The following is a 27,229-nucleotide window of genomic DNA, read 5'->3' on the forward strand; positions in this document are numbered from 1 at the left end:
CGCAGAGCGCTGCGGGCGGCTCCACTGCACAGGGCACGCGGCGCACGCTCGGGCGAGATGCGGACGGCCCTGCGGGGCCAGGGCTGCGGTGCCGCGCGGGGACGCGGGTGACGCCCGGGCGCGGGCGGCTCCGAGCAGGTAGGTGCCCGCCGGGGGCGGGGCAAGGGCGCGAGCCCGGGTGCGGGGACTGAGGCAGCGGTCCCTGGAGCTTGTGAAGGTTGCGGCGGGGTGCAGGGGCGTGGACCGGGGACGAGTGCGTGCAGGGGCGCGGGGTGCGGGGACCGAGGCCGCCGGCCCCGGTGCTGCTGCAGGGCGCGGCGGGGTGCAGGGGCGCAGGCGGGGTTCGGGGCCCTGGTGCAGGGCACGGCGGGGTGCAGGGGCACGGGTGGGGCTTGGGGCGCTGGTGCAGGGCGCGGTGGGGTGCAGGGGCGCGAAGGGGCTCCGGGTGCTGGTGCAGGGCGCGGTGGGGTGCAGGGGCACGGGTGGGGCTTGGGGCGCTGGTGCAGGGCGCGGTGGGGTGCAGGGGCGGGCGGGGTTCGGGGCGCTGGTGCAGGGGCACCGGTGGGGTTCGGGGCGCGGACTGGAGCACCGAGTGTGCGCAGAGGCGCGGGGCGCTGACTCGGAGCCAGGTGCGGTCTGTCCGCGGGACGCCTTGCCGCTGGGGCGACCCTGTCCGGCTGGCGCGAGGGGACCTGGAGATGAGGGACTCGGCCGTCCTCGTGCCCCTGCCCGTCCGCCGGGACCGCAGGGTCCGCTTCTGGGGCGCTTACTTCCTCCATCCCCGCACCCGCCTCTGCCTGTCCAGTCCCCGAAGCACTGGCTTTCACGCGGGGATTTCAGAGGATGCCCGAGCAACCTCCAAAGAGGGCAGGGAGGCCACACGGTGTACCGAGGGAGTGCAGGGCGCGCCTGTCCCAGTCCTGCCGGTGCGAGAGGCCCGCCCTGCCCAGACAGAACCTTCCATTTCCCGGGGAATCTGCTGGCTGGGCCGGGCTGGGCTGGGCTGGCTGGGGGCGGGTGGGCACACCAGGATCCTCTTGAGTCGCCTGGTCCTGGGCTCGCGTGCCAACGAGTCTTCTTGAATTCGGCCTAGGTGATGGTGGTAGTGGTCTTCCCGCTGCCACCCCTGCCATGTGGGACCCCCGGGGCTGAGGGTGGGGCTGCTCAGTGGCTAACCCTGAAGGGTCCGGAATGCCACCCCAACCCACGCTCCCTGGGGCTCCACTGCACCCCTTTCTCCGGGAATAGCTCTGTGCAGGGCTTGGGTTTGGAAATCCACCCCACATGGGGCCTTGCCTTGCTCATGCCTGCTTCATGCATTGTCTTCTGGAAGTTCACTTCCTACCTGAGTGCTCTCAACACTCACACCTGTGCCAGTTGCTTGTGGAGAATTTTAGCTGTGAACCAGGGTGGCCCAAGCTGTTCTCAGGCGACCTGTGAGAAAGGGATTGAGCCTGTAATTTTGGGTAGAAGAACCCCAGAAAGGGCTGGATGGGCCCTTGGAAGGTTGTTGCCAGGCCTGGGTTTTCAGGGTTCTGCACCCCTGGGCTGAGGCTGAGGCACCCGTCCTGTTGGGCACTGGGTCGAGCCATTGGCCCCCTGACAGCGGGCATCAGATGCTCACGGGGGCTCCTGGCTGCCTCCTGCAAAGTCTGGGGTGGTGCTGGAGCAGGTCTGACCTGCTTCCCAGGGCCCATTTGCCGCTGGGATTAGAGGAACCTGCACAAGACCCCAGGGGCTGTGCTGAGGTGGGCAGCTGCCTGAAAGATGAGCATGTGAACAGAACATGCTGGTCTTCCTTAAGGCAGAGAGCCCCACACCGTGGGCCCTCCTGTCTGATGCTGGGACCTTCGTTTCCAGCATGGAGCCATCCTCATCCCGTGCAGGGTGGACCACCTGCCTGGGGAGCCATCTGCAGTCTGGGTCCCCTTGTGGTGCCACTGTGATCTCTCTAGAGCCTCCTCTTCCTCCTGCCACTGGGGACGTCTCTGCCCCTCTGCTTCCCTTGTAAGCTGGTTGTGAAGCCGGGCCAGTGGCTGCGGGGACAGCTCATGGCCCTGGAAAGGCCCCACTGGCATGCGGCACGACATCTGCTCTGAGAACTGCAGGAAAGGGCCGGGCAGGGCACCCCTGCCATCCTGCCAGTGAAGTTTACGGGTCTTGGAATGAGTGTGGCCAAGGGGCAAAGGGGAGGAGGGAGAGGGGGAGGTGGGGTTGCCTGAGAGTGCCTGCCCCAAGACAGCAGCCAGTAGCTCAGCCCCAAGTGCCCGGCACCGAGCTTCGAGCTGCGTGGCCCCAAAGAGGGGCTCAGTCACCTAATGTGATCAGGGGACGGCAGAGCAAAGTCTTGACTGACAGTGACCGTAATGTGTAGTGGAGATGACGTGGCCAGAGATCGGGTTTCAGGGCAGGGATGAGGGGGGAATTGCAGTCAGATCTTTTGCCTCCCAGCAACCCTCTCCTTCACACCTTTGGGGCAGGGGCAGGGGATGACCATGGATGACCTCATGAGAACCGCCTTGTGGGTGTCAGGGGCTCAGGGAGGCCCCGCAGGGCTTGAACACGCTTATGTTTCTCATTTGTAAAGGGAGGGCAGTCATCCGGTGGCTTCTTGTGGCCTCGGTGATGAAGGCCGCATCAGAGCCAGGGAGAAAGGATATGAGAGAAAAAGATTCCTTTGAATTACTGTCTTTTTCCTGGAGTGGAGAGATGTGGTACTCCCCAAAACTTCCTTTCTAGGCTGGGCACGGTGGCTCACGCCTGTAAAACCAGCACTTGGGGAGGCGGAGGCCGGTGGATCGCCTGAGGTCAGGAGTTTGAGACCAACCTGACCAACATGGTAAAACCCTGTTGCTACTAAATACAAAACAATTTAGCAGGGTGTGGTGATGGGCACCCATAATCCCAGCTACTGGGGAGGCTAAGGCAGGAGAATCACTTGAACCCGGGAGACGGAGGTTGCAGTGAGCCGAGACTGCGTCACTGCACTCCAGCCTGAGCGACAAAGTGAGACTCCGTCTCAAAAAACAAGAAGAAAAAGAAACTTCCTTTGTGGACAGTGAGGGCTATTTAAAAAATTTTTGGAATATGAAAGTAGTCACTGGTGTCTGGAAGCAGGAAGTGTGCAGAATTGCACAGTTGGGAAACCATGTCGCCGGCAGCTGATGCTGGCGGTGGAGACTTCCCTGTGTGGTGCTCAGTACAGATGCATCCGTGGGGGAGGGAGCTTTCTCTGGCCCTGCAGTGACCTGAGGTTGTTACCATTATGAACGGCCGCTGGGACCCCCGCATGTGCATGTACTCCCCCCAGAGTGTCCGGGGGCCCCAGCCAAGGGACACAGCTCAGGCAGCTGGGAAGATGTGCAGGCTGATGAAGAGAACCGGATGAGGGCTTCACATGAGGAAGCATGTGGCCGGGTCCTCTCAGAACATCAGCCTCATCTTCCTGTCTCTGATCTATTTCAGCAACCACCCCGTGTGTCTCTAGAACCCCCAGTGTAGTGAGCTGGAGAGAGGACTGTCCTGAGGGCAGCAGGCCTGGTTGCAGCTGGCGTGGGGGTCTCAGGATGGAGCCCTCAACCCTGGGGAAAGCTGGCTCCGAGCAGGAGGAGGGCTTTGGGGGGCCTCCCAGAAGGGTCACTGCCCTGGGGAGGGTCTCCAATCTCCGGCGCAGCAACAGCAGCCTCTTCAAGAGCTGGAGGCTGCAGTGCCCCTTCGGCAACAATGACAAGGTAGGCTTTCTGCTGGTCAGCCTGCAGCTGGCACGTGGCCATGGAGGTCACTGTTGGGCAGGTCATAGCTTGAGGCTGTGACAACGGGGGTGGGAAAGGGGCTGCTGACCTTGGGGGCTGCTGCCCAATCATACCCTTGGGAGAACAGAACTGGGGAGGGTGATGTGTGGCTGGCCTTTCTGGCCTTCTGTGGGTTGCATGATCATTTCCCGTGGTTGGTCTGATTGGGAAATCACTGGGTTAACTCAAAAATGTTGTGCTAGAGTCCTGGCAATCTGTTGCCCATGCTTACCTGGTTGTGTAATGATTTCACATCCTTTATCTGATTGGGAGGGCCTGGGCCTGGGCTAGCTTTCCCCGAAGCCCCGGATACAAAGACACAAGTGTGTTGAAAGCACGTGGCATCTTGCAGTCCCCTTGCCAGGCAGCCAGGAAGGTGGTTACCCTTTTCCCGATGGTGCAAGATCCAGGTCCCCAGATCCCCAGCCTCCACGTTTTCCACCACACCACGTTGTTCCCAAGGAAGGTGGTGTTGTATAAACTGTAAAGTGCGTGCACATTCAAATTGGCCCCAAGAGGAAAGGATTTCTTAGCTTCATTGCTCCCTCCTGAATCCCCACCTGAGCGTCTTGGCAAGGTGCTTCTAATCTTTGGCTCGGGGTTGCGCAGGCTTCCTTCCTTCCAGCAAATAGTGTGGAAACTCCTCAAGGAGCTCAGATGTGTCTCCGGGGGGCTGGGTGTGCTCTTTCGAATGTTGGAGGATCTCATTGTGCCGTCTTCACCTTCAGCAAGAAAGCCTCAGTTCATGGATTCCTGAAAACATCAAGAAGAAAGAATGCGTGTATTTTGTGGAAAGTTCCAAGCTGTCTGATGCTGGGTAAGTGACATGATTTGTGTGTCAGGCCTCTGACTTCTTCCTTCTGATCCCACATGGAGTAGCTGATCAGGCCAAGACCCCTCAGGGCCTCAGTGAAGGGTCACTGGAGATAGCTCTGTCTCCGTACGAGGCTTGGAGTCCGTAGAGCATTTCCACCTAACCCTCACAAGCCTCCTGTCGGGGACAGTTGACCCTCATCCTGCCTCGCAGGTGCAGGGACCAAAGTGCAGAGTTTAGGTGACTTGTTCAGGGTCGTAACGGCGCTATCGCACGGCGAGGCCCAGTGGTTTGAACACAGATGCATCCTCTAATCCTCTCATTTCCACACCTGCCCCCACCCCAAGAGAGTGAGTCCCAGGGTCCAGGAACTAGAAGGGCCTTAGGGAGAGTCCACGGCCAGAAGACTGCCCCCCTGCACAGCTTGCCAAAGCCAGAGGCCCGACTTGCCCCCAGGCCCCACAGAGCCCCCTTTGCCCCTCCTCCCCACAGAGCCCACGACTCAGGTGTGGCCAAGACTCCCACCCAGGCAACATGGCCACTGTCTCTGAGTGGCTGGATATGCCCTCCGGAGCCGATGGTGCTCCCCGCAGTTGGCGCCCCTTTAGGCACGAACAGAATGTTGATTCATGTTTGTGTGCCCTCCCCGAGCAACACCCATTTCATGCTCTTCCACAAATGAGCCACACGCTTCCTCCTTTTACTCCATCGCCTGGTGAGCTCCTACTTATCCCTCAAGGCCTATTGCAGATGCCGCCTCTGCTGTGCAGCCTCCCTTGACTGTACAAACTCTACCAGGAAGTGAGCTTCCCTCCTACCGCACCGTGTGTTTCTCTTTGATCCCAGCTGTCGTGCTGTAACTGTGTGGCTTTGTGTTCATCTTTCTTGCTAGCTGCTGAGCTTTTGGGGGTCTGGGACGAAAGCCAGAGTATTGTATTAATCCCCAGAGAGTGGCCTTCAGCTCATATTTACTGAATATGGGGAGGGAGAAGCATCCTGTGCTTGGGAAACAAGAAGATTGTGTTGCCCCAGAGTACCTCTAGTGTACTCGGTACATCATCAGAGTTTCACGGTCACCAATATAACAGCTGTCCCTCGGCATCCCTGGGGAATTGTTCCCGGACACCCACGGATACCAAAATCCCATATCTCCTATCAGTCCCCAAATCTCATATCAAGTCATTGATATGAGATGGTGTGGTATTTGCATATAAATTATGCACATCCTTCAGCATACTTTAAATCATCTCTAGATTACTTATAATACCTGATACAATGTAGATGTTATAAAAATAGTTATACTGCATTTAAAAAAATTGTATTTTTGGGCCGGGTGCGGTGGCTCAGGCCTGTAATCCCAGCACTTTGGGAGGCCAAGGCAGGCGGATCACGATGGCAGGAGATTGAGACCATCCTGGCTAACACGGTGAAACCCCGTCTCCACTAAAAATACAAAAAATTCCCCGGGCGTGGTGGCGGGCGCCTGTAGTCCCAGCTACTCTGGAGGCTGAGGCAGGAGAATGGCGTGAGCCCAGGAGGCGGAGCTTGCAGTGAGCCTTGATCGCGCCACTGCACTCCAGCCTGAGCGACAGAGTGAGACTCCATCTCAAAAAAAAAAAAAAAAAAAATTGTATTTTTGTTGTTGTGTGGGTTTTTTCTTTTTCGAGACAGTCTTGCTCTGTCACCCAGCCTGGAGTGCCGTGGCACCATCTTGGCTCACTGCAACCTCCTCCTCCTGGGTTCAAGGGATTCTCCTGCCTCAGCCTCCCGAGTAGCTGAGACTACAGGCATGCGCCACCACGTCTGGCTAATTTTTGTATTTTTAGTAGAGATGGGGTTTCGCCATGTTGGCCAGGCTAGTCTTGATTGAACTCCTGACCTCAAGTGATCCACCCGCCTCGGCCTCCCAAAGTGCTGGGATTACAGGTGTGAGCTACCGTGCCTGGCCAATGTGTTGTTGTTTTATTTTTTTTGAGATGGAGTCTCGCTCTGTCTCCTAGCTGGAGTGCAGTGGTTCAATCTCAGCTCACTGCAACCTCTACATTCCGGGTTCAAGCGATTCTCCTGCCTCAGCCTCCCGAGTAGCTGAGATTACAGGCATGCGCCACTATGTCTGGCTAATTTTTGTATTTTTAGTAGAGACGGGGTTTCACCATGTTGGTCAGACTGGTCTCAAACTCCTGACCTCATGATCTGCCTGCCTCAGCCTCCCAAAGTGCTAGGATCACAGGCGTGAGCCACTGCATCCGGCCATGTTATTTTTAATTTTTTTTTTTTTTTTCCTGAATATTTTTAGTCTGCGTTTGGCTGAATCTGCAGATGCAGAACTCGCGGCCATGGAGGGCTGGATGTACAGACAGTGAGGAAGAGCCCCATGTGGAAGGAGCGGGGTCTGTAGAGCAGTGGTGCTCCAGCCTCGGAGCGCACCCTTGTTACTGGAAAGGGGTCCCGATCCAGACCCCAAGGGTGGGTTCTTGGATCTCACACAAGAAAGTATTTGGAGCAAGTCCACAGAGTAAAGTGAAAGCAAGTTATTAACAAAGTAAAGGAATAAAAGAATGGCTCCTCCATAGGCAGAGCAGCCCTGAGGGCTGCTGCTTGGCTATTTTTTTTTTTTTTTTTTTTTTTTTTGAGACAGGGTCTTGCTCTGTCGCCCAGGCTGGAGTGCAATGGTGTGATCTTGGCTCACTGCAACCTTCATTTCCTAGGTTCATGTGATTCACCATGTTGGCCAGACTGGTCTGGAACTCCTGACCTCAGGTGATCCACCAGCTTTGGCCTCCCAAAGTGCTGGGATTTCAGGCATAAGCCACCGTGCTTGGCTGGTTGGCTATTTTTATGGTAGTTTTGGATCATGTTGTAAACAAGGGTGGATTATTCATGAGTTTTATGGGAAATGGGCGGGGATTTCCCAGAACTGATTTTCCCTTTCTTTCAGATCATGTATGGTATTTCTGATGTTGCCATGGCATGTGTAAACTGTCATGGCGCTGGTGGGAGTGTCTCTTACATGCTAATATATTATAATTAGCCTGTAATGGGCAGTGAGGATAACCGGAGCCTGCTTTGTCGCCGTCTTGGTTTTGGTGGGTTTTAGCCAGTGTCTTGTACCCTGTTTTATCAGCAAGGTCTTTGTGACCTGTGTCTTGTGCCGACCTCTTGTCTCATCCTGTGACTTAGAATGCCTTAACCGTCTGGGAATGCAGCCCAGTAGGTTTCAGCCTCATTTCACCCAGCACCTATTCAAGATGGACTCACTCTGGTTTGAACGCTGCTGACACCGTGACCTGCTGTGTCCTGAGAAGCCTCGGTGAGGTCCTGTGGGTCTGGAGCCTCTGCTGGTCGGCTCTGCGTGCTTCTCACGTGGAAGTGGAAACCCTTGGGGCAGCAGGGCCCAGAGAGAAAGGGGTGCTGACCTGGATCAGATGTAAGCAGGACAGACTTGCTTCTGGAGGTCCCCAAAGCCATCCCCCATGCTCAGGGGTTTGCTAGGACTCACAGCTGTGCACACAGCTAAGGTTTATCATGGTGAAGGCCTACGTGGTGGGCTTGACAAGGGAGAAAGACACAGGCCGAGTCTGGAGAATCTGAGGGCAGGCTGCTGCTGCTTTCCTGTGCAGGCGCCATGCGTGCTCCTTCCTCCAGCCAAGAAGAACGTGGCAACCTGCGAAGCCCATTCGAGGCTCAGAGCCCAGGGCGTGCATCCTGTGCTGGCCACGTGGGCCCCTCTGCATGGCAACCACCTAAATCCCAGACTCCCAGCAGAAAAGCAGCTGTTCAGCATAAACCCACTGCAGGAACAGTCCAGGCCCAGCAAAGCACTCCTAGCAGTCAGGGGACGGAGAGGAGCTCCAAAAGCCCCATCCCCAGACACCACCTTGAAGGCAGGCCCCTCTGAGGAGGCAGCCTGAGATCTGCTGCGCCGAGTCTGTCCCGCACAGAAGCGTCTCTCATCTCACCAACCACAGTGGTCACTGCAGCAGGATGGGAAGAGGGACCAGGTGTGTTCCTGGCTGCTCCTTCCTGAGGAGTGGATGGAGTGTCCCTCCTTCTTGTGGAAAGACCAGGGCGGAGCGAGTGGTGAGCATCGTCTGCCACAAACACAGCTTCTGAAGCAGATTTATTTATACCACTCACGTGTTTCCATTAAGCATGGTAGGGTCTTCCCACCCCACTCGTCCAGACCTGGAGCCCCTCGACACCCGCCCGGGGAATCCCACTGCTTAGCCCCACGTCCTGGTAACCCTCCTCAGCTCTGCACAGACTCGTCTCATTTCCGTGTCTGCTGTGGCCACCCTGGTCCAGACCTTTGTGTTCACATTTTTCTACCATGGATCTCGTGACCTTGGGCAGATGACTTCTCTTCCCTGGGCCACCAATCCTCATCTGTGAAGCGCAGAGACTGGAGGGGATGCCTCAGAATTCAGGCGCACATGCGGTGGGGGTGGGGGAGGTGGGGGGTGGTGGGGGAAGGAAGGAGCCCAGGTTGGAGAGAATACACCTCCAAGAGCTCTCATTTTCCGTGGGGTGCCGGGGGTGGCGTCCCGTTTACGCCTATCTGGGCCGAGTTCCGAGCAACTCTCTGGTGATGTAATTTCTGGGTCAGTGGCCACAGTGCAGTTTCCAGCATCACATCAGGCTTGCAAACACCACGCAGGTTTAAGTTGCAATCTCATCAGAGGTGATGGTTCAAGGAGAAGAGGGACAGGAGGTAGCTTGTGATAGGCTGTTAGGAACACACACGGACATCTGGGGCAGTATTGGAGCAAGACGGGAGAGCTCAGGTCCTTGTCCAGGGAACTCCTTTCCCCACCTTGGACCCAGGTCTCTCATCCATAAACAGTGGAGGTCACATTGTGTCCGGAGTTGGTTCCTTCCGGTGGGTTCTTGGTCTCGCTGACTTCAAGAATGAAGCCGGGGACCTTCGCAGGGAGTGTTACAGCTCTTGAAGGTGGCACGGACCCAAAGAGTGAGCAGCAGCAAGATTTATTGTGAAGAGCGAAAGAACAAAGATTCCACAGCGTGGAAGGGGACCCGAGCAGTTTGCCACTGCTGGCTGGAGGGGTGGCCAGCTTTTATTCCCTTATTTGTCCCCACCTGTGTCCTGCTGATTGGTCCATTTTACAGAGCGCTGATTGGTCCATTTTACAGAGCGCTGATTGGTCCATTTTACAGAGCACTGCTTGGTCCATTTTACAGTGTGCTGATTGGTCCATTTTACAGAGCGCTGCTTGGTCCATTTTACAGTGTGCTGATTGATCCATTTTACAGAGCGCTGCTTGGTCCATTTTACAGTGTGCTGATTGATCCATTTTACAGAGCCCTGCTTGGTCTATTTTACAGAGCGCTGATTGGTCCATTTTACAGAGCGCTGCTTCGTCCATTTGACAGAGCGCTGATTGGTCCATTTTACAGAGCGCGGATTGGTCCATTTTACAGTGTGCGGATTGGTCCATTTTACAGTGTGCTGATTGGTCCACTTTACGGTGTGCGGATTGGTCCATTTTACAGTGCGCGGATTGGTCCATTTTATGGTGTGCTGATTGGTCCATTTTACAGAGCGCGGATTGGTCAATTTTACAGTGTGCTGATTGGTCCATTTTACAGAGTGCTGATTGGTCCATTTTACAGTGTGCTGATTGGTCCATTTTACAGTGTGCGGATTGGTCCATTTTACAGTGTGCTGATTGGTCCACTTTACGGTGTGCGGATTGGTCCATTTTACAGTGTGCGGATTGGTCCATTTTATGGTGTGCTGATTGGTCCATTTTACAGAGCACCGATTGGTCCATTTTATGGTGTGCTGATTGGCGCATTTTACAATCCTCTTGTAAGACAGAAAAGTTTTCCAAGTCTGCACCCAACCCAGAAGTCTAGCTGGCTTCACCTGTCAACATCAGGTGCTCACAAGATCCCTGCAAGTATGAAGTGCCTTGAGCGTGACCTTAGGGGTTTGTACGGATTTGGATTTGTAGGGTGCACATCCGGGAGGAATTATTTTTCCCATTTTAATGGTTGAGAAACTGAGTGTAGAAACATCTGAGATCACACAGTCACTGCGTGGTGGGGAAACCCGTTTCCTTTCTCACTGCTCAGTGGTCTTTCCCCTGTGCCATCTGGTTCAGGTTTCATCTGGTTTTAGAGTTTTGTTTTTTTTTTAAATTCCCTTATTTGTCCCCGCCCATGTCCTGCTGATTGGTCCATTTTACAGAGCGCTGATTGGTCCATTTTATAAAGCACTGATTGGTCCATTTTATAAAGCACTGATTGGTCCATTTTTTTCCTGTCTCATCTGTATATATATATATATACATATATATGCACATATATATACATATATATATATACATATATATGCACATATATATACATATATATACACATATATACATATATACACACATATATACACATACATATATTTACATATATACACACATATATACACATACATATATTTACATATATACACACACACACATATATATATATATTTATTTATTTATTTATTTTGAGACGGAGTCTTGCTCTGTCGCCCAGGCTGGAGTACAATGGCCCAATCTTGGCTCACTGCAACCTTCACCTCCCGGGTTCACGCGATTCTCCTGCCTCAGCTTCCTGAGTAGCTGGGACTACAGGTGTGCACCATCACACCTGGCTAATTTTTGTATTTTTAGTAGAGACAGGGTTTCACCACATTAGCCAGGCTGGTCTCGAACTCTTGACCTTGTGATCCGCCCACATCAGCCTCCCAGAGTGCTGGGATTACAGGCGTGAGGCACCATGCCTGGCCTCATCTGAAATTTTCTAGGTTATTTGTTACCAGCAAAAAATAGGAATCTAAAAATATTGTGGATTAACAATTAAACAAGTTATAAAGAACACATAAATTTATCTCTTCTTGCCCTGAAACACTAATGAATTGCAGTAAAAGAACAAAAAGACTTTAACCCACAAAGAAAAAAGAGGGAAGGTAGCAGTTGAAGAAAGAGATTGCCGCATTCTTGCCAGGGAAGGGGAGGAGGCAGAGCAGCAGGTCCTGAAGGCTGGTGACTCTGGCAGCTCCTGCTGTTCCCGGGCGAGGGGAGGAGGTGGGAGACCTTGGGCGAGGTGCTAGCCCCATGTCATCTGCTTGGAGCCTCCATTTGTGTGTGCTTTTAACTTTTTATTTTGAAATAATTATAGATGTACAGAAGTTCCAAAGATACTACAGATGGGCCCCACAGTTCCACCTGTGGCCACATTCTGCATAACTGTAGTACAGTACCCAAGCCAGGAATTAAAGCTGGTAGAATGTATGTGTTTAGTTTTATGTCTTTTTTTTTTTTTTTTTGAGATGGAGTTTTGCTCTGCTGCCCAGGCTGGAGTGCAGTGGCACCACACCAGCTCACTGCAATCTCTGCCTCCTGGGTTCAAGCGATTCTCCTGCCTCAGCCTCCTGAGTAGCTGGGACTACAGGTGAGCGCTATCATGCCCAGCTAATGTTTATATTTTTAGTAGAGATGGGGTTTCACCATGTTGGTCAGGCTGGTCTCAGACTCCGGACCTCAAGTGATCTGCCTGCCTCGGCCTCCCAAAGTGCTGGGATTACAGGTGTGAGCCACTGCTCCTGGACTTATGTCATTTTTCACATGTGTATTTGTGTAACTACCACCGTGGTCAAGACACAGCACTGTCCGTCTCCACCGAGCTCTTCCTGTACTTCCTCTGTATGGTCAGCTCACCTCCCTCATCATCCCTGATCCCTGCAACCACCAATCTTTCTTCATGCCTATCATTGTGTCATTTCGAGGATGTTACATCAATGGAATCATACGCTACATGACCTGTGTCTTTTCCCCTCAGCACAGCACACTTGATATCCATCCAAGTTGCTGCTTATGTCAATATTATTATTATTATTATTATTATTTTTGAGATGGAGTCTCGTTCTGTCTCCCAGGCTGGAGTGCAATGGCATGATCTCAGCTTACTGCAACCTCTGCCTCTTGGCGACTGGGAGTAGCTGGGACTACAGGCATGCGCCACCACACCTGGCTAATTTTTGTATTTTTAGTAGAGACGGGGCTTCACCGTGTTGGCCAGGATGGCTTTGAACTCCTGACCTCAAGTGATCCACTCGCCTTGGCCTCCCACAGTGCTGGGATTGCAGGTGTGAGCTACCACGCTTGGCCTTGTGTCAATATTATTTAACTGCTAAATATTCCTTTCCCTTTCACCTTGCCTGTGTCATTACACTTCAAGTGAGATTTTGGTAGACATCAAATAATTGGGTCCTATTTTTTAAAATACATTCTGTCAATCTGTTTTTTAATTGTCGTATTTAGAAAATTTATATTTAGTGTAATGATTGGTATGTTAAGGCTTATGTCTGCCATTGTATTTTTTGTTTTCTGTTCTGTTTTTTTTTGTTTGTTTGCCTTCTTGTGGGTTACTTGAACATTTTTTAGAATTCTATTTTGATTATTCATACTATTTTTGTTTTTTGGAGACAGGGTCTCACTCTGTTGCCCAGGCTGGAGTGCAGTGACACAATCTCGGCTCATTACACCCTCCACCTCGCTGGGCTCAGGTGATCCTCCCACCTCAGCCTCCTGAATAGCTGAGACTACAGGCAGGCACCACCATGCCCGGTTAATTTTTGTGTTTTTGGTAGAGACAAGGTTTGGCCATGTTGCCCAGGCTGGTCTCAAACTCCTGAGCTCAAGCAATCTGCCCACCTTGGCCTCCCAAAGTATTGGGATTACAGGTGTGAGCCACTGCTTACAGCATACTATTTTTGAGTGTATCTTCTTGTATCACTTTTTTTTTTAAAAGGGGTTGCTCTAGATAGTATATTATATAATATAGCTTATCACAATCTACCGATGTTGACATTTTACCAGTTTGAGTGAAGTATAGAAACATTATCTCCTTTAACATCTTGTCCCCTTCTTAATCTATAATATAATTGCATGAAATATTTCTTCTGCATATATTGAAATCAGGGCAGGGCACGGTGGCTCAAGACTGTAATCCTAGCACTTTGGGAAGCTGAGGCGGGCGGATCACGAGGTCAGGAGATAGAGACCATCCTGGCTAACACGGTGAAACCCCGTCTCTACTAAAAATACAAAAACAAAAACAAAAAATAGCCAGATGTGGTGGTGGGTGCCTGTGGTCCCAGCTACTTGGGAGATTGAGGCGGGAGAATGGCGTGAACCCGGGAGGCGGAGCTTGTAGTGAGCAGAGATCGGCGCCACTGCACTCCAGCCTGGGTGACAGAGCGAGACTCCATTTCAAGAAAAAAAAAAAAAAAGAAAGAAAACCATGGCAGATAGTGTTATAATTTTTGCTTCAGCCATCAAACATCAGTTAGGAAATTCAAGCGGTTACTCTTTTTGTTATTCTTTCTTTCTTTCAGATATTCCAAAATTCCTTCTTTTCTTGTTTCCTTTCTGTTTAGAGAATGTCCTTTAGCTATTCTTTTAGGGTGTGTCTGCTGGTGACAAATTCCCTAGCCTTCCTTCAATTAAGAAGGTCCCAACTTCCTGTCATTTCTGAGGTTTTCTTTTGTTTTTTTTTTTTTTGAGGAGTCTCCCACTGTTGCCCAGGCTGGAGTGCAGTGGTGCCATCTTGGCTCACTGCAACTTCCACCTCCTGGGTTCAAGCGAGTCTCCTGCCTCAGCTTCCCGAGTGGCTGGGGTTATAGGCGGCTGCCACCATGCCCAGCTAATTTTTCGGATTTTAGTAGAGACAGGGTTTCACCATGTTGGCCATGTTGGTCTCAAACTCCTGACCTCATGATCCACCCGCCTCAGCTTCCCAAAGGGCTGGGATTATAGGCATGAGCCACTGAGCCTGGCCGCTTTTAAAATTTTTTATTTGTTTTTAGTTTTCGGAAGTTTAACTGTTATGTGTCTTGGCATGTATCTCTTTGGGTTTATCCTGCCTGGTGTTCACTCAGATTGTGGAGTGTGTAGGTTTATGTCTTTTTTGTCAAATATGGGAAATTTTGGCCATGACTTCTTTCCATACATTTTCAGGATCACTGTCTTTTTCTTTTCCTTCTGGAACTCTGAGCATGAATGTATGATCTTTTGTTATAGTGCTGCAGGTCTCGGAGGTTTTGTTTACTTGTGTATTTTTTCTTTGTTGTTGTTTGTTTTCTCTCTGTGGTTCTTAGTGGGCAATTTCTACTGTTCTATCTTCTTGCTCCTGGGTTCTTTCCTCTATCTCCTCCATCCTGCTCTTGGGTCCATCCATTGAGTTTTTTATTTCGGTTACTGTATTTTTCAGTTCTAAAGTTTTCATTTGGTATATCTTCTCTTTTTTTTACTGGAAATTTATATTTTTTCATTTGTTTTGAGCATGTTCATGATTGCTTGTTGAAGCATTTCTAATGTGGCTGCTTTAAAATCATTTTCAGATAATTCTAACATCTGTGTCATCTTGGTGTTGGTGGCTGTTAGCTGTCTTTTTTCATCCTGGTTAAGATTCTCCTGTCTCCTTGTAAAACTAGTGATTTTGATTGAAACCTTGATAGTTTAGATTTTATGTTAAGAGACTCAAGATCTTGAGTCTCCCTCCCACGAAGGGTGACGTCTAAGCCCCCCCGTAGCCTCCACTGATCCACTGACACTTCCTGGGGAGGCTTCTTGTTACTGCTGAGGGTGAGAAGAGTTCCAGCCCACCTTTAGGCCTCTGCTGCCTTCCCCATGGCTGGAAGGGCAGGTGCTTTGTTTTTGCTGGGTGGGAGAAGGTTGTGGCTTTCCACTGGGCCTCCTCTGATGCCTTCACAGGGAGCAGGAAGGGCACCACACTCCCTGGGTGACTGGTGCTGTGTCTTTGCAGGAAGGTGGTGTGTCAGTGTGGCTACACACGTGAGCAGCACTTGGAGGAGGCTACCAAGCCCCACACCTTCCAGGGCACACAGTGGGACCCAAAGAAACATGTCCAGGAGATGCCAACAGATGCCTTTGGTGACATCGTCTTCACGGGCCTGAGCCAGAAGGTGAAAAAGGTTGGTTTCCATCACTCTTGCTCTGAATTGTAGGTGGAGCTGCATGGCCCCATAGTGACACGCGGTGGTCGGCATTTCCTGGGGCAAGAGCGGGAGGCTGGCAAAGTTCCAGGGTGCATAGAGCCCACTGCACAGCAAGGGAGAGGGCGGGGACGGGCTCTGCAAGGCAAGCAAGAGATGCACCCCACTCTCAGAGTGCTTGGCCATCTGCAAAGCAGGGTGGGGCACAGTGAGCTTTCTAGGAAGGTGCAAGCCAGGAGTGGTGAGTGAATTCTGGCTGGGTGTCCCTGGGTGGCATTTGTCAGGGCCTGGGAGGGAGTAGGGAGGAAGGAGAGGGATGCAGGACACAGACGCGCTCAGGGTGTGCTGGGGGAATGGTAGGAAGGGTGTGGGGAGGGAGGGAAAAGCAGGGGGAAGGGGCCCAGGATAGCAGGGAGGCCCGTGTGGCAAGTCTGGAAGCAAACGTTGAGAGTCCTTGCGAGGAGGCTGGGCCAGGCATGGCGGGATCCAGGCTGAGCCTGGCCTGCAGGAGAGCGCTGTGAGGGTGCAGACTGCTGGAGGGAGGCCCAACTGCAGGGTTGGGTTCTCTCATGCACAACCTCACTGAGCTCCCTGGACCAGCCATCTCTGACCAATTCTCAGGCCCCATCCCAGGCCTGTGGAGTCAGAGGCTCGGCCGCTTGCGTGTTGACCAGCCTTCTGGAGGGTTCTGAGACTCGCGTGTTGACCAGCCTTCTGGAGGGTTCTGAGACTCGCATGTTGACCAGCCTTCTGGAGGGTTCTGAGACTCGCATGTTGACCAGCCTTCTGGAGGGTTCTGAGACTCGCGTGTTGACCAGCCTTCTGGAGGGTTCTGAGACTCGCGTGTTGACCAGCCTTCTGGAGGGTTCTGAGACAGTGATTGGGTGCCACTGTCCTGGGGGGGTGGTGGCACTGATCCCTGTGCTAGGGTCTGGAGCCCTGAACTTGGTACCTGCCGAGTGTGACCTGTCCACTCGATGTGTGGTGATGCCATGAGGTGGCCAAAGAGGTTGAGTGGCAGGTCCCAGAGACGGGGTCGTGTGGCCCCACGCTTCCTGGCTGGCACAGCCCTTGAGCCATCCTGTGTCACCATGACACGTGGGTGTTCTCCAGGCCCCTGGGCCCCTCTGTCGCTGTGGTCACGGGGATAGTCCTGTTGTTGGGTTTCAGGTGAGGGATTGAGGTATGGGAAGGCCCCACACTTTGTCCAAGGCCACCGTGGCCGTGGCAGTGCTGGGTTTGAATCCAGCTCTGGGGTTCTGGCTGCATCCCTCCCCCAACCCCCCTGGCTTCTCCCAGCCCCCTCCCTGCAGCTGCCGACAGGGGCCGGTGGTGTGAGGGAAAAACGCCTGTGGCCTGACAGTGAGTGACACCAGAGACACAGACCCTGTGGTGCAGCAGGTCTGCCTCGAAGCCCGGGAGCGTCCACCATGCAGGCCGCAGCCCTGCTCCTCCCAGGGAGACCAGCACCTCCAGATGCCTGGTGGACCCGGTGGGACCCACGTTCTGATGGTGACAGGCACCGTGGTTGTGGGTTAACTGGACCTTCTTTAGTGACAATGCTACCACATGTTTGTTTTGAGGGCACCTAATGGCATTTCTGGATTTCACCCATCACCTTTGTGTCTCTGGTGGGCCAATCCCGGCGGAGATTGCAGGCCCGGCTGGGTCTCTTCAGACACAGCCTGCCTAGCGGAACAGGGAAAGTCGACTGCGTACTTGTGAGGGTCTCCTGGAGCACGAGGGGCCAGAGTGATGACAGAGCCTGGGAGAGCCGTGTTCAGACGGGAGGCAGAGGAAGCTGGGCCCGCTGAGTCCCCAGGATGGGCCAGGGCACAGGGGCCACAGAGCAGAGGGGACAGGGCAGAGGGGACAGGAGAGGGGACAGGAGAGGGGGCAGTGCTGGGCACACAAGGACAGGAGGGCAGAGACCCCGGTGCAGGAGCTGATTAGACCCCGGGGAGGCAGGGCCCAGGCGCTATGGCAGGAATTGGAGTCTATGCTGGCGCCTGTTTGAGAGGCGCCCCCAAAATCGAGAGGAAGAGGAAAAAGTGGGTGCTGTGGGGGCACGAGGGCTGGGGGAGGTTTGCTGAGGGCGATCCTTGTCCCCAAGGGACGGCCTGTTGCTCCTGGCTCGGGCCTCTCTGCCTCCCTCTTCTCTCATGATCCGTGCCCTGCCCACATGGGGACCCCTTTTCTGGGTCTCAGCTGGAAAAGTTTGCGGTGTCTGCCGCCCGCTGGGGCCTCTCTGCGTGGCCTGTGTGGGTCGGTGCTGTCCCTGACCACGGACACACGAGTTCCCTCTGCCGTCTTCCCTGTCCCGCAGTACGTCCGAGTCTCCCAGGACACGCCCTCCAGCGTGATCTACCACCTCATGACCCAGCACTGGGGGCTGGACGTCCCCAATCTCCTGATCTCGGTGACCGGGGGGGCCAAGAACTTCAACATGAAGCCGCGGCTGAAGAGCATTTTCCGCAGAGGTCTGGTCAAGGTGGCTCAGACCACAGGTAACTCGGAGGCTGGAGGGACACGAGGCCCCGGCGGGTGGGGTGGGCTCTGGAGGCAGTGCCGGGGCAGTCAGGGCCATCAGGACCCAAAAAGTCCCTGGGAGCCACCGAGGCTGTGCCCCAGCCTGAGTTGGACCCACGCACCCCTCACCTGGGCACTGCTGCTCCCTGACGCCGGTGCTGCCCCTGGCTTGCCTGTGGGCTGGAGATGGCTCAGTGTGTGGCCCTGCTGGTACCCAGGGCCAAGCAGAGATGAGAACCTCGGTGGCCTGGGAACCTCGGTGGACTGGGTGCATGGCTGGGCCAGTGTTGTGGGCCAGTTGTGGGGGTCAGCGAGAGTTCCCAGTCATCAGACTTTCCATTATCATGTTTTTCCATCAAAATCAGGCAAGGAGCATTATTATTTCCATCTTTTCACTTGAGGCAACTGCCTGGTTGGAGTCAAATCACCTCCCAAGGCTGCACCACTGGTGAGAGCCAGGCAGGGACCCAGTCCTGGTGGATGGTGTGAGATCCCAGGTGCCGTGACCTGGTGCCCCGCCCCATCCTAATTCCATGGGGAGGGGGCCCCAAGTCCTCAAGGCTCCCCGGGCCTCCCTGGAGGGGACTGTGGATGAATAGTGAGGCCCTGAGGTGATTACTCGGCAATGTTGCATCCGGATGGGCCTAGAGTCACCCCGCTCTTCCTGGGGTCTGGTCTTTGCCTCGAAGTGGAGTCGTAACTGAGCCTGACTTGGCCTACACGGCTCACAGAGTCCGCAGTTTCATTGTCTGCCTGGTGACTGTGAGGCACGGCTGCATCTTTTGACCTGTGAGCCCCACAGCCCTGCTTGTAAAATGACCAGACCTTTTCTCAGCCTGGTCACGTGGGACTCGGTTTAACGCAGGTCACCATCCCACAGGCACTTTCCGAAGCTTTGCTGCCTCAAATAATGCCGTGGATTTGTTCGGGTCTCACCTGCTCCAGGTCTCAATGTTGCATTTTTTTAGCTTTCAATATCAATGTCCTTGTTGTCCGTTTCCTGGCCCAAAGCCAGTACCACCTTTTCAATTGTTATCTATCTATCTATCTCCATCCATCATCCATCCATCCATCCATCCATTTATTTTTGAGACAGGGTCTCGCTCTGTTCCCCAGGCTGGAGTGCAGTAGCATGATCTCAGCTCATTGCAGCCTCGACCTCTTGGGCTCAGGTGACACTCCTGCCTCCGCCTCCCGAGTTGCTGGGACTAGAGGCGTATGCTGCCATGCCAGGCTAATTTTTGTAGAGACAAGCTCTATGTTGTCCAGGCTGGTCTTCAACTCCTGGGCTCAAGTAATCTTCCTGCCTCGGCCTCCCAAAGTGCTGGGATAACAGGCGTGAGCCACTGTGCCTGGCCGATTGGCTGTTTTTTTTTTTTTTTTTTGGAGACGGAGTCTTGCTCTGTCACCCAGGCTGGAGTGCAGTGGTGGTGGCGCTATCTCAGCTCACTGCAACCTCTGCTTCCTGAGTTCAAGCAATTCTCCTGCCTCAGCCTCCTGAGTAGCTGGGACTGCAGGTGTGTGCTACCATGTCTGGCTAATTTTTGTATTTTTAGTAGAGACAGGGTTTCACCATGTTGGCCAGGCTGGTCTCGAACTCCTGACCTCAGGTGATCTGCCCACCTCGGCCTCCCAAAGTGCTGGGATTACAGGCGTGAGCCACCACGCCAGGCCTGATTGTTGTTTTTATGGCAACACTGTGACCCAGCCTTTGATATGGCAGCATTGCACCAGGGACAAACCCCGAAAGTGAACAAATGTGACTTTCGCTGGTGCCTCAAGGGGAGGCTGTGGGGCAGCAGCTGTGGCCTCACCTGTGCCTCTCACCCTGGGGCAGCCCAGGAGAGCAGACCCCTGGGGACCTCCTGCTCTCAGGCAAAGCTGCCGCCAGCTCACGACACTGGGTCAGGCCAGATGTGGGGTGGGAGATGTGTTTCTTTTTTTTCTTTTTTTTTTTTTTTTTGAGACGGAGTTTCACTCTTGTTGCCCAGGCTGGAGTGCAATGGCACGATCTTGGCTCACTGCAGTCTCCGCCTCCCGGGTTCAAGCGATTCTCCTGCCTCAGCCTCCTGAGTAGCTGGTGTTACAGGCATGTGCCACCACACCCAGCTAATTTTGTATTTTTAGTAGAGATGGGGTTTCCCTGTGTTGGTCAGGCTGGTCTCGAACTCCCAACCTCAGGTGATCTGCCTGCCTCGGCCTCCCAAAGTGCTGGGATTACAGGTGTGAGCCAGCGCATCCGGCCACAGGTGTGTTTCTTACAGGGGTGGCTGCAAACCACCGGCAGCAGATGGCGGGTGGGAGGTGTGGGGTATCCTTCCTAGGGACCAGGCTGAGTGGTGGGAGCGAGGAAGCACTCTGCCGCACCTGGGTCCTGAAAGCTGGACGGAAGAGGGAAAGCAAAATAGAAGAATGCAGACAGCGTGCTGAGAACCGCGATCCTGAGACTGGGGCCTGAGGAGGCAGCAGGGACCAGGGAGAGGGGCGGGGCCTGCTCCTGTTCTCACCCCACCTGAGCACGGTGGGAACCTCGGTTCCTTACACCTGATGCTGGTTTGAAAGCCCCTGAGTGAGGAGCTCTGCGTTGATGGGGGCGGGGCATCGCTGAGCCTAGAGGGGCTCAGGCGTCAGGCTCCTGGGTGTCAGGGTGCCCCTCAGTGCTGCAGGGCCTGCCCACCTGTGCTCCTTCCCCAGGGGCCTGGATCATCACAGGGGGGTCCCACGCCGGCGTCATGAAGCAGGTAGGCGAGGCGGTGCGGGACTTCAGCCTGAGTAGCAGCTACAAGGAAGGCGAGCTCATCACCATCGGAGTCGCCACCTGGGGCACTCTCCACCGCCGCGAGAGTCTGATCCATCCCACGGTGAGTGCGGCCCCCGAGGGAGGGGAGCCTAAGACCAGGGGTGTGGGTGACGTCTGACCGGGCGCTGTTGTGGGGAGCAGGCGGATTGTGCAGGGGCTGGGGTGTGGGTGAGGTCTGACCGGGTGCTGCCAGGAGCAGGTGGAGTGTGCAGGGGAGGTGGGGTGTGGGTGAGGTCTGACCGGGTGCTGTGGGGAGCAGGTGGAGTGTGTAGGGGCTGGGGTGTGGGTGAGGTCTGACCGGGTGCTGTGGGGAGCAGGTGGAGTGTGCAGGGGCTGGGGTGTGGGTGAGGTCTGACCGGGTGCTGTGGGGAGCAGGTGGAGTGTGCAGGGGCTGGGGTGTGGGTGAGGTCTGACCGGGTGTTGTGGGGAGCAGGTGGAGTGTGCAGGGACTGGGGTGTGGGTGACGTCTGACTGGGCGCTGTGGGGAGCAGGCGGATTGTGCAGGGGCTGGGGTGTGGGTGAGGTCTGACCGGCTGCTGCCAGGAGCAGGTGGAGTGTGCAGGGGCTGGGGTGTGGGTGAGGTCTGACCGGGTGTTGTGGGGAGCAGGTGGAGTGTGCAGGGGAGGTGGGGTGTGGGTGACGTCTGACTGGGCGCTGTGGGGAGCAGGCGGATTGTGCAGGGGCCGGGGTGTGGGTGAGGTCTGACCGGGTGCTGCCAGGAGCAGGTAGAGTGTGCAGGGGAGGTGGGGTGTGGGTGAGGTCTGACCGGGTGCTGCCAGGAGCAGGTGGAGTGTGTAGGGGAGGTGGGGTGTGGGTGAGGTCTGACCGGGTGCTGTGGGGAGCAGGTGGAGTGTGTAGGGGAGGTGGGGTGTGGGTGAGGTCTGACCGGGTGCTGCAGGGAGCAGGTGGAGTGTGCAGGGGAGGTGGGGTGTGGGTGAGGTCTGACCAGGTGCTGTGGGGAGCAGGTGGAGTGTGTAGGGGAGGTGGGGTGTGGGTGAGGTCTGACCAGGTGCTGTGGGGAGCAGGTGGAGTGTGCAGGGGCTGGGGTGTGGGTGAGGTCTGACCGGGTGCTGTGGGGAGCAGGTGGAGTGTGCAGGGGAGGTGGGGTGTGGGTGAGGTCTGACTGGGTGTTGTGGGGAGCAGGTGGAGTGTGCAGGGGAGGCGGGCGCACTCAGGAGATTGGGTGCAACTCCCAGACCCACCCCTGACCCAGGTGACCCCGGACGAATGGCTAACTTGGCTGGACTCTGGTATCTTCCTCAAGGTTGTAAGAGGGGTCCACGTGAGAGTCGCTCGCTGTGAGGGCTCCGCTAACAGCGGAGGGAGGGAGCGTAGCCAGCAGGCAGCTGGGTGGGGCTGAGCCAGGGCGATCTGACCCCGAACCGGAGCTTTTAGCACTTTGAGTCCCTGTACTCAGAGGTCTCCTGCAGCCGGGAATCCCACTGTGCTGTGGTCTCTGGCAGCCAGCACCCACCCCCAGCTTCTCTGTCAAGGCTGAGGACGGAGCACTCCTGCCTCTGATTAACTGGATGCAGGAGAAGCAGTTGCTTTAATCCGGAGCCTTGAGTTGAGACAGATAATGAGTCATTCAGCCAGATTTTCCAAGGACACACTAACTTTGGCACAATGCGTGTGCCCCTGAATTCACGTGGTCAGGACAGCCCAGGGAACACTGGCCTGTGACTCACTGAGCAGGTTCCCTCGTCACCCCAAGGGGCGGTTTACTCCTCTGGCAATGACACGGACACTGTGCGTCCATTCCCCGGGGTGGGCAGAGGACACTCCCAGATTCCCACGAGGGGCCCAGCAAGCACTGGCCAGCCCCAGCCCGGCCTTCACCTTCCTTTTGCGTCAGAATCATGAATGTATCTGGCAGGGTCGGACTGGAGCAGCTGTTCGGCTTTGCTCGCTCTTTTCACAAATTGAAAAACTGAAGCCAGGAGCCGCTAGGTGATGTCCCAGGTCACTCCTTACTTTCCTCCCCACGCTGAGTTCAGACGACTTCCCGTGACACCACCGTTGGTGGCGTTGGTGGAGGAATGGGACTGTGGCTGCTTACGCTCAGCCACACTCCCTCTCTGTGGTTGGTGGAGGGTGTGTGTCCCAGCCCGGCTGCCGCCCTCCCTTGGGTCTGTCTCCTGGGGCTGCTGTAACCCAGGCTCACAAACTTGGTGGCTTAAAGCAGCAGAAACTTAGTTTATCAGATCTGCAATCTGCGTCGCTTGGCCATCATCCGGCCATCGGTGTTGGTGGGGCCACCTCCCTCCAGGGCCTAGGGGGAAGAGCATTCCTTGCTGCCTCCAGCATCTGGGTGCTGATGGGCATTCCCTGGCCGGTGGCCACCTCCCTCCAGTCTCTGCCTCCGTGTCCCATGGCCTTCTCTGTGTGCCTGTGTCAAATCTCCCCCAAGTGTTCCGTAAGAACACTTGTGATGGCGTGTAGGTCCCACTAGGGTCATCTAGGGTGATGCCTTCATATCAAGATCTTTAACTGACATCTGCAAAGACGCTTTTCCAAACAAGGAAATGAGGAGCAGCACTTCCCGGTCCATGAGAAGGCCTTGATGTCTTTGGGTGGCCATGATTCAGCCAACTGTAGTCCTCCCTCTGACCTCAAAGATTCCTGTCCACTCCACAGACAAAATATGTTCACACCATTGCCAGATCTTGGCTGGGTGTGGGGGCTCACACCTGTCATCCCAGCACTTTGGGAGGCTGAGGTGGGCGGATCACTTGAGGACAAAAGTTCAAGACCAGCTTGGCCAATATGGTGAAACCCTGTCTTTACTAAAAATACAAAAATTAGCTGGGCATAGTGGCAGGCGCCCGTAATCCCAGCTGAGGCAGGGGAATTGCTTGAACCCAGGAGCTGGAGGTTGCAGGGAACCGAGATCATGCCACTGCACTCCAGCCTGGGTGACAGAGCAAGACTCTGTCTAAACCAAACCAAACCAAACCAAACAAAATGATCCCCTCCAACTACCAACCTGTTACAGCAGAAACTCCAAGATCAAAATCTCATGTAAATATCATAAGCTCGGCCGAGTGTGGTGGCTCACACCTGTCATCCCAACACTTTGGGAGGCCAAGGCAGGCAGATCACCTGAGGTCAGCAGCTCGAGACCAGCCTGGCCAACATGGAGAAACCCTGTCTTTACAAAAAATTAGCTGGGCATGGTGGTAGGCGGCTGTAATCCCAGCTACTGGGAGGCTGAGGCAGGAGAATCGCTTGAACCTGGGAGGCGGAGGTTGCAGCGAGCCAAGGCTGTGCCACTGCACTCCAGCCCAGGTGACAGAGTGAGACACCATCTCAAGCAAAACAAAATAAACAAACAAAAATATCATCAGCTCAAAAGTCCCAAATGTCATCATTTAAGTCAGGGACGCAGAAGACTCTAGGTCTGATCCATTCTGGGGCAGAATTTCTCTTTGTGTGTGCACCTGTGAGACCAGAAAACAAGGCACCTGTCTCCACAATACAAGGGAAGAACAGGTGTAGCATCACAGCTATAGAAGCGCTCATTCCCAGCGGGGGAACACGGGAAGAACGAAGGCATCACCAGCCCCAGGCAATTCCAAAACCCAGCAGGCAGAATACACTAGGTGATAAGACCGGGGAGACCCCTCTGTGGCTTGGGCATCCCCCACCCTGCTCTGTGTCCATGGCCCTGCCTTCAGGACGATCCTTTTCCCTGAAGGTTATAGCTTTTTGTCTGTTTGAAGATTTTAAGGAGTCTGACGACCTTTCATTTTATCCCGTCTCTGTCCCTTTCAGTCCAAATTTGCAGTGTTGTTGTTGATACAGCATTTGTGAAAACCTTGTGGTCCTCCTTTGAATGCCATAGGAATTTCTGCCAGTAGACGAAAAGGGCTCTGCAGACCTTTCCTGTGATGCCGTCTCCACTCCTGGCTTCTGAGATGGTTGAGTGAATCTCAGTCTCCTTGCCTAGTCTCTTCATCACTAGCAGGAGGTTGTTTAGACACACCCTTGGCCCTCTCTCTGTGTTTTTTTTTTTTTTTTTTTTTTGAGACAGTCTCATTCTGTCACCCAGGCTGGAGTGCAGTGGTGCGATCTCAGCTCACTGCAACCTCCGCCTCCCGAGTTCAAGCGATTCTCCTGCCTCAGCCTCCTGAGTAACTAGGACTACAGGCATCCACCACCACGCCCAGCTAATTTTTGTATTTTTAGTAGAGACAGGGTTTCTCCATGTTGGCCAGGCTGGTCTCGAACTCCTGACCTCAGGTGATTCGCCCGCCTTGGCCTCCCAACGTGCTGGGATTACAAGCGTAGCCACCGCACTGGGCCCTCGGCCTTCTCTTTAGAGGCCGCTTTTCGAAGAGTGAATCTCTTTTCATTTTCTGCATTATATGCGACCTGCATTATATGTGACCTGCATTATATGCGACCTGGAAAGGCTGAGAATTTCCCACATCATCAAGTCTCCTGGTTCTGTTTTGTCTGTCAGTTTTCCCCTCAATTTGTCTCTTTCCTTTTGCATTTTGTGAGAAGCAGCAAGAAAAAAAGCCAGGCCACAACTTGAACACTTTGCTTGGAGATCTCTGTGGCTAAATCTTCAAGTTCATCATTTACAGTTCTGCTCTCCACAAAACTGCACAGCACAATTCAGCCAGGCTTTCTGTCACTCTGCAGCAAAGGTGGCCTTCCCTCCAGTCTCCAGTGCCACATTTCCCACTTCCTTCTGAGCCCTCACCAGGAGCATCTGTGATGTTCATTTTTCTGCTAAAATTCTGTTCATGCCAGTATATGTATTCTCTCTATCTCTCTCTCTTTTTTTTTTTTGAGACGGAGCCTTGCTCTTTTGCCCAGGCTGGAGTGCAATGGCGTGATCTCGGCTCACTGCAACCTCTGCTTTCCGGGTTCAAGCAAATCTCCCACCTTAGCCTCCCGAGTAGCTGGGATTACAGGCATGTGCCACCACACCCAGCTAATTTTTGTATTTTTAGTAGAGATGGAGTTTCACCATGTTGGCCAGGCTGGTCTCGAACTCCTGACCTCAACTGATCTGCCCACCTTGGCCTGCCAAAGTGCTGGGATTCCAGGCGTGAGCCACCGTGCCTGGCCCATATATATATTTTCTAAGGCAGCAGTCCCCAGCCTTTTTGGCACTAGGAATTGGTTTCATGGAAGACAGTTTTTCCACAGATGGGGGCGGGGTGGTAAGTGATTGGTTTGGGGACGATTCAAGCACATTACGTTTATTGTGCACTTTATTTCTATGATTACATTATAATATATAATGAAGTAATCATACAACTCACCATCATGTAGGATCAGTGGGAGCCCTGAGCTTGTTTTCCTGCAGCTAGACGGTCCCATCATCTGGAGGTGATGGAGGACAGTGACAGATCATCAGGCATTAGATTTTCATAAGGGGCGTACAACCTAGGTCCCTCGCATGCACAGTTCCCAGTAAGGTTAGTATTCCCATGAGAACCTAATGCCGTGGCGGATCTGACAGGAGGTGGAGCTCGGACAGCGTCACACACATGACGGGGAGCGGCTGTAAATAGGGATGAAGCTTCGCTCGCTCACCCACCACCCACCTCCTGCTGTGTGCAGCCCAGATCCTCACAGGCCATAGACCATTACCAGTCCATGGCCCAGGGGGTGGGGACCCCTGCTCTAAGGCAACAAAGCCCTCTCTGCCCTGCTCCTCGCTTCCTTCTGAGCCCTTACTGCGAGTTGTTTTTTTTCTGAGACAGGGTCTCACTGTTGCCCAGGCTGGAGTGTGTTGGTGCGATCCTCAGCCTTGACATCCTGGGCTCAAGTGATCTTCCCACCTCAGCCTCCCAAGTAGCTGGGACTACAGGTGTGCACCACCATGCCCGGCTAATGTTTTTATTTTTGTAGACATGAGATCTGCTATGTTGTCCAGGCTGGTCTTGAACTCCAGAGCTCAGGTGATCCTCCCGCCTTGGCCTCCCAAAGTGCTGGGATTACAGGCATGAGCCACTGCACCCGTCTCTGCAAGGCCTTTAACACCACATTCCCACCAACATTCTCTTCAAGGATGTTGAGACGTTTTCCATCCACAGTGCTTCAAAATCCTCCCGTCTTCTCCCCATTGCCAGTTTCAATGCCACTTCCACGTTTTTAGGTGTTTGTTACAGCAGCACCCCACTTCCTCACCCCAGACCTGTATCCGTTTCCTGTGGCTGCTGTAACAAATGGCCTCAAGCCTGAAACAGCAGCATTGTGGTCTCTCACGTGTCTGGAGGACAGAACTCTGATGTGAGGGTCACACCTCTCCT

General features: G+C 54.2%; 1 protein-coding gene across 2 annotated transcripts in view; it reads left to right on the forward strand.

Annotated features, from left to right (window-relative positions):
- Positions 1-27,229, forward strand: part of TRPM2 (transient receptor potential cation channel subfamily M member 2) — a 101,105-nt gene continuing 73,876 nt past the window's right edge. Inside the window, exons 1-6 of one of the 2 annotated variants that reach the window (XM_030806267.1) lie at positions 1-138; positions 3,466-3,731; positions 4,520-4,608; positions 15,439-15,607; positions 17,955-18,135; positions 20,852-21,018. In XM_030806267.1, coding sequence (XP_030662127.1) covers positions 3,567-3,731; positions 4,520-4,608; positions 15,439-15,607; positions 17,955-18,135; positions 20,852-21,018 — 771 coding nt within the window. In that variant the 5' untranslated portion in view covers positions 1-138; positions 3,466-3,566. Of the gene's footprint in view, positions 139-2,801; positions 2,840-3,465; positions 3,732-4,519; positions 4,609-15,438; positions 15,608-17,954; positions 18,136-20,851; positions 21,019-27,229 lie in introns of those variants that run through there. The other variant, XM_030806268.1, reaches the window with a different exon arrangement.

Source organism: Nomascus leucogenys, chromosome 25 (genome assembly GCF_006542625.1).
Source record: "Nomascus leucogenys isolate Asia chromosome 25, Asia_NLE_v1, whole genome shotgun sequence".
NCBI classification, from domain to species: domain Eukaryota; kingdom Metazoa; phylum Chordata; class Mammalia; order Primates; family Hylobatidae; genus Nomascus; species Nomascus leucogenys.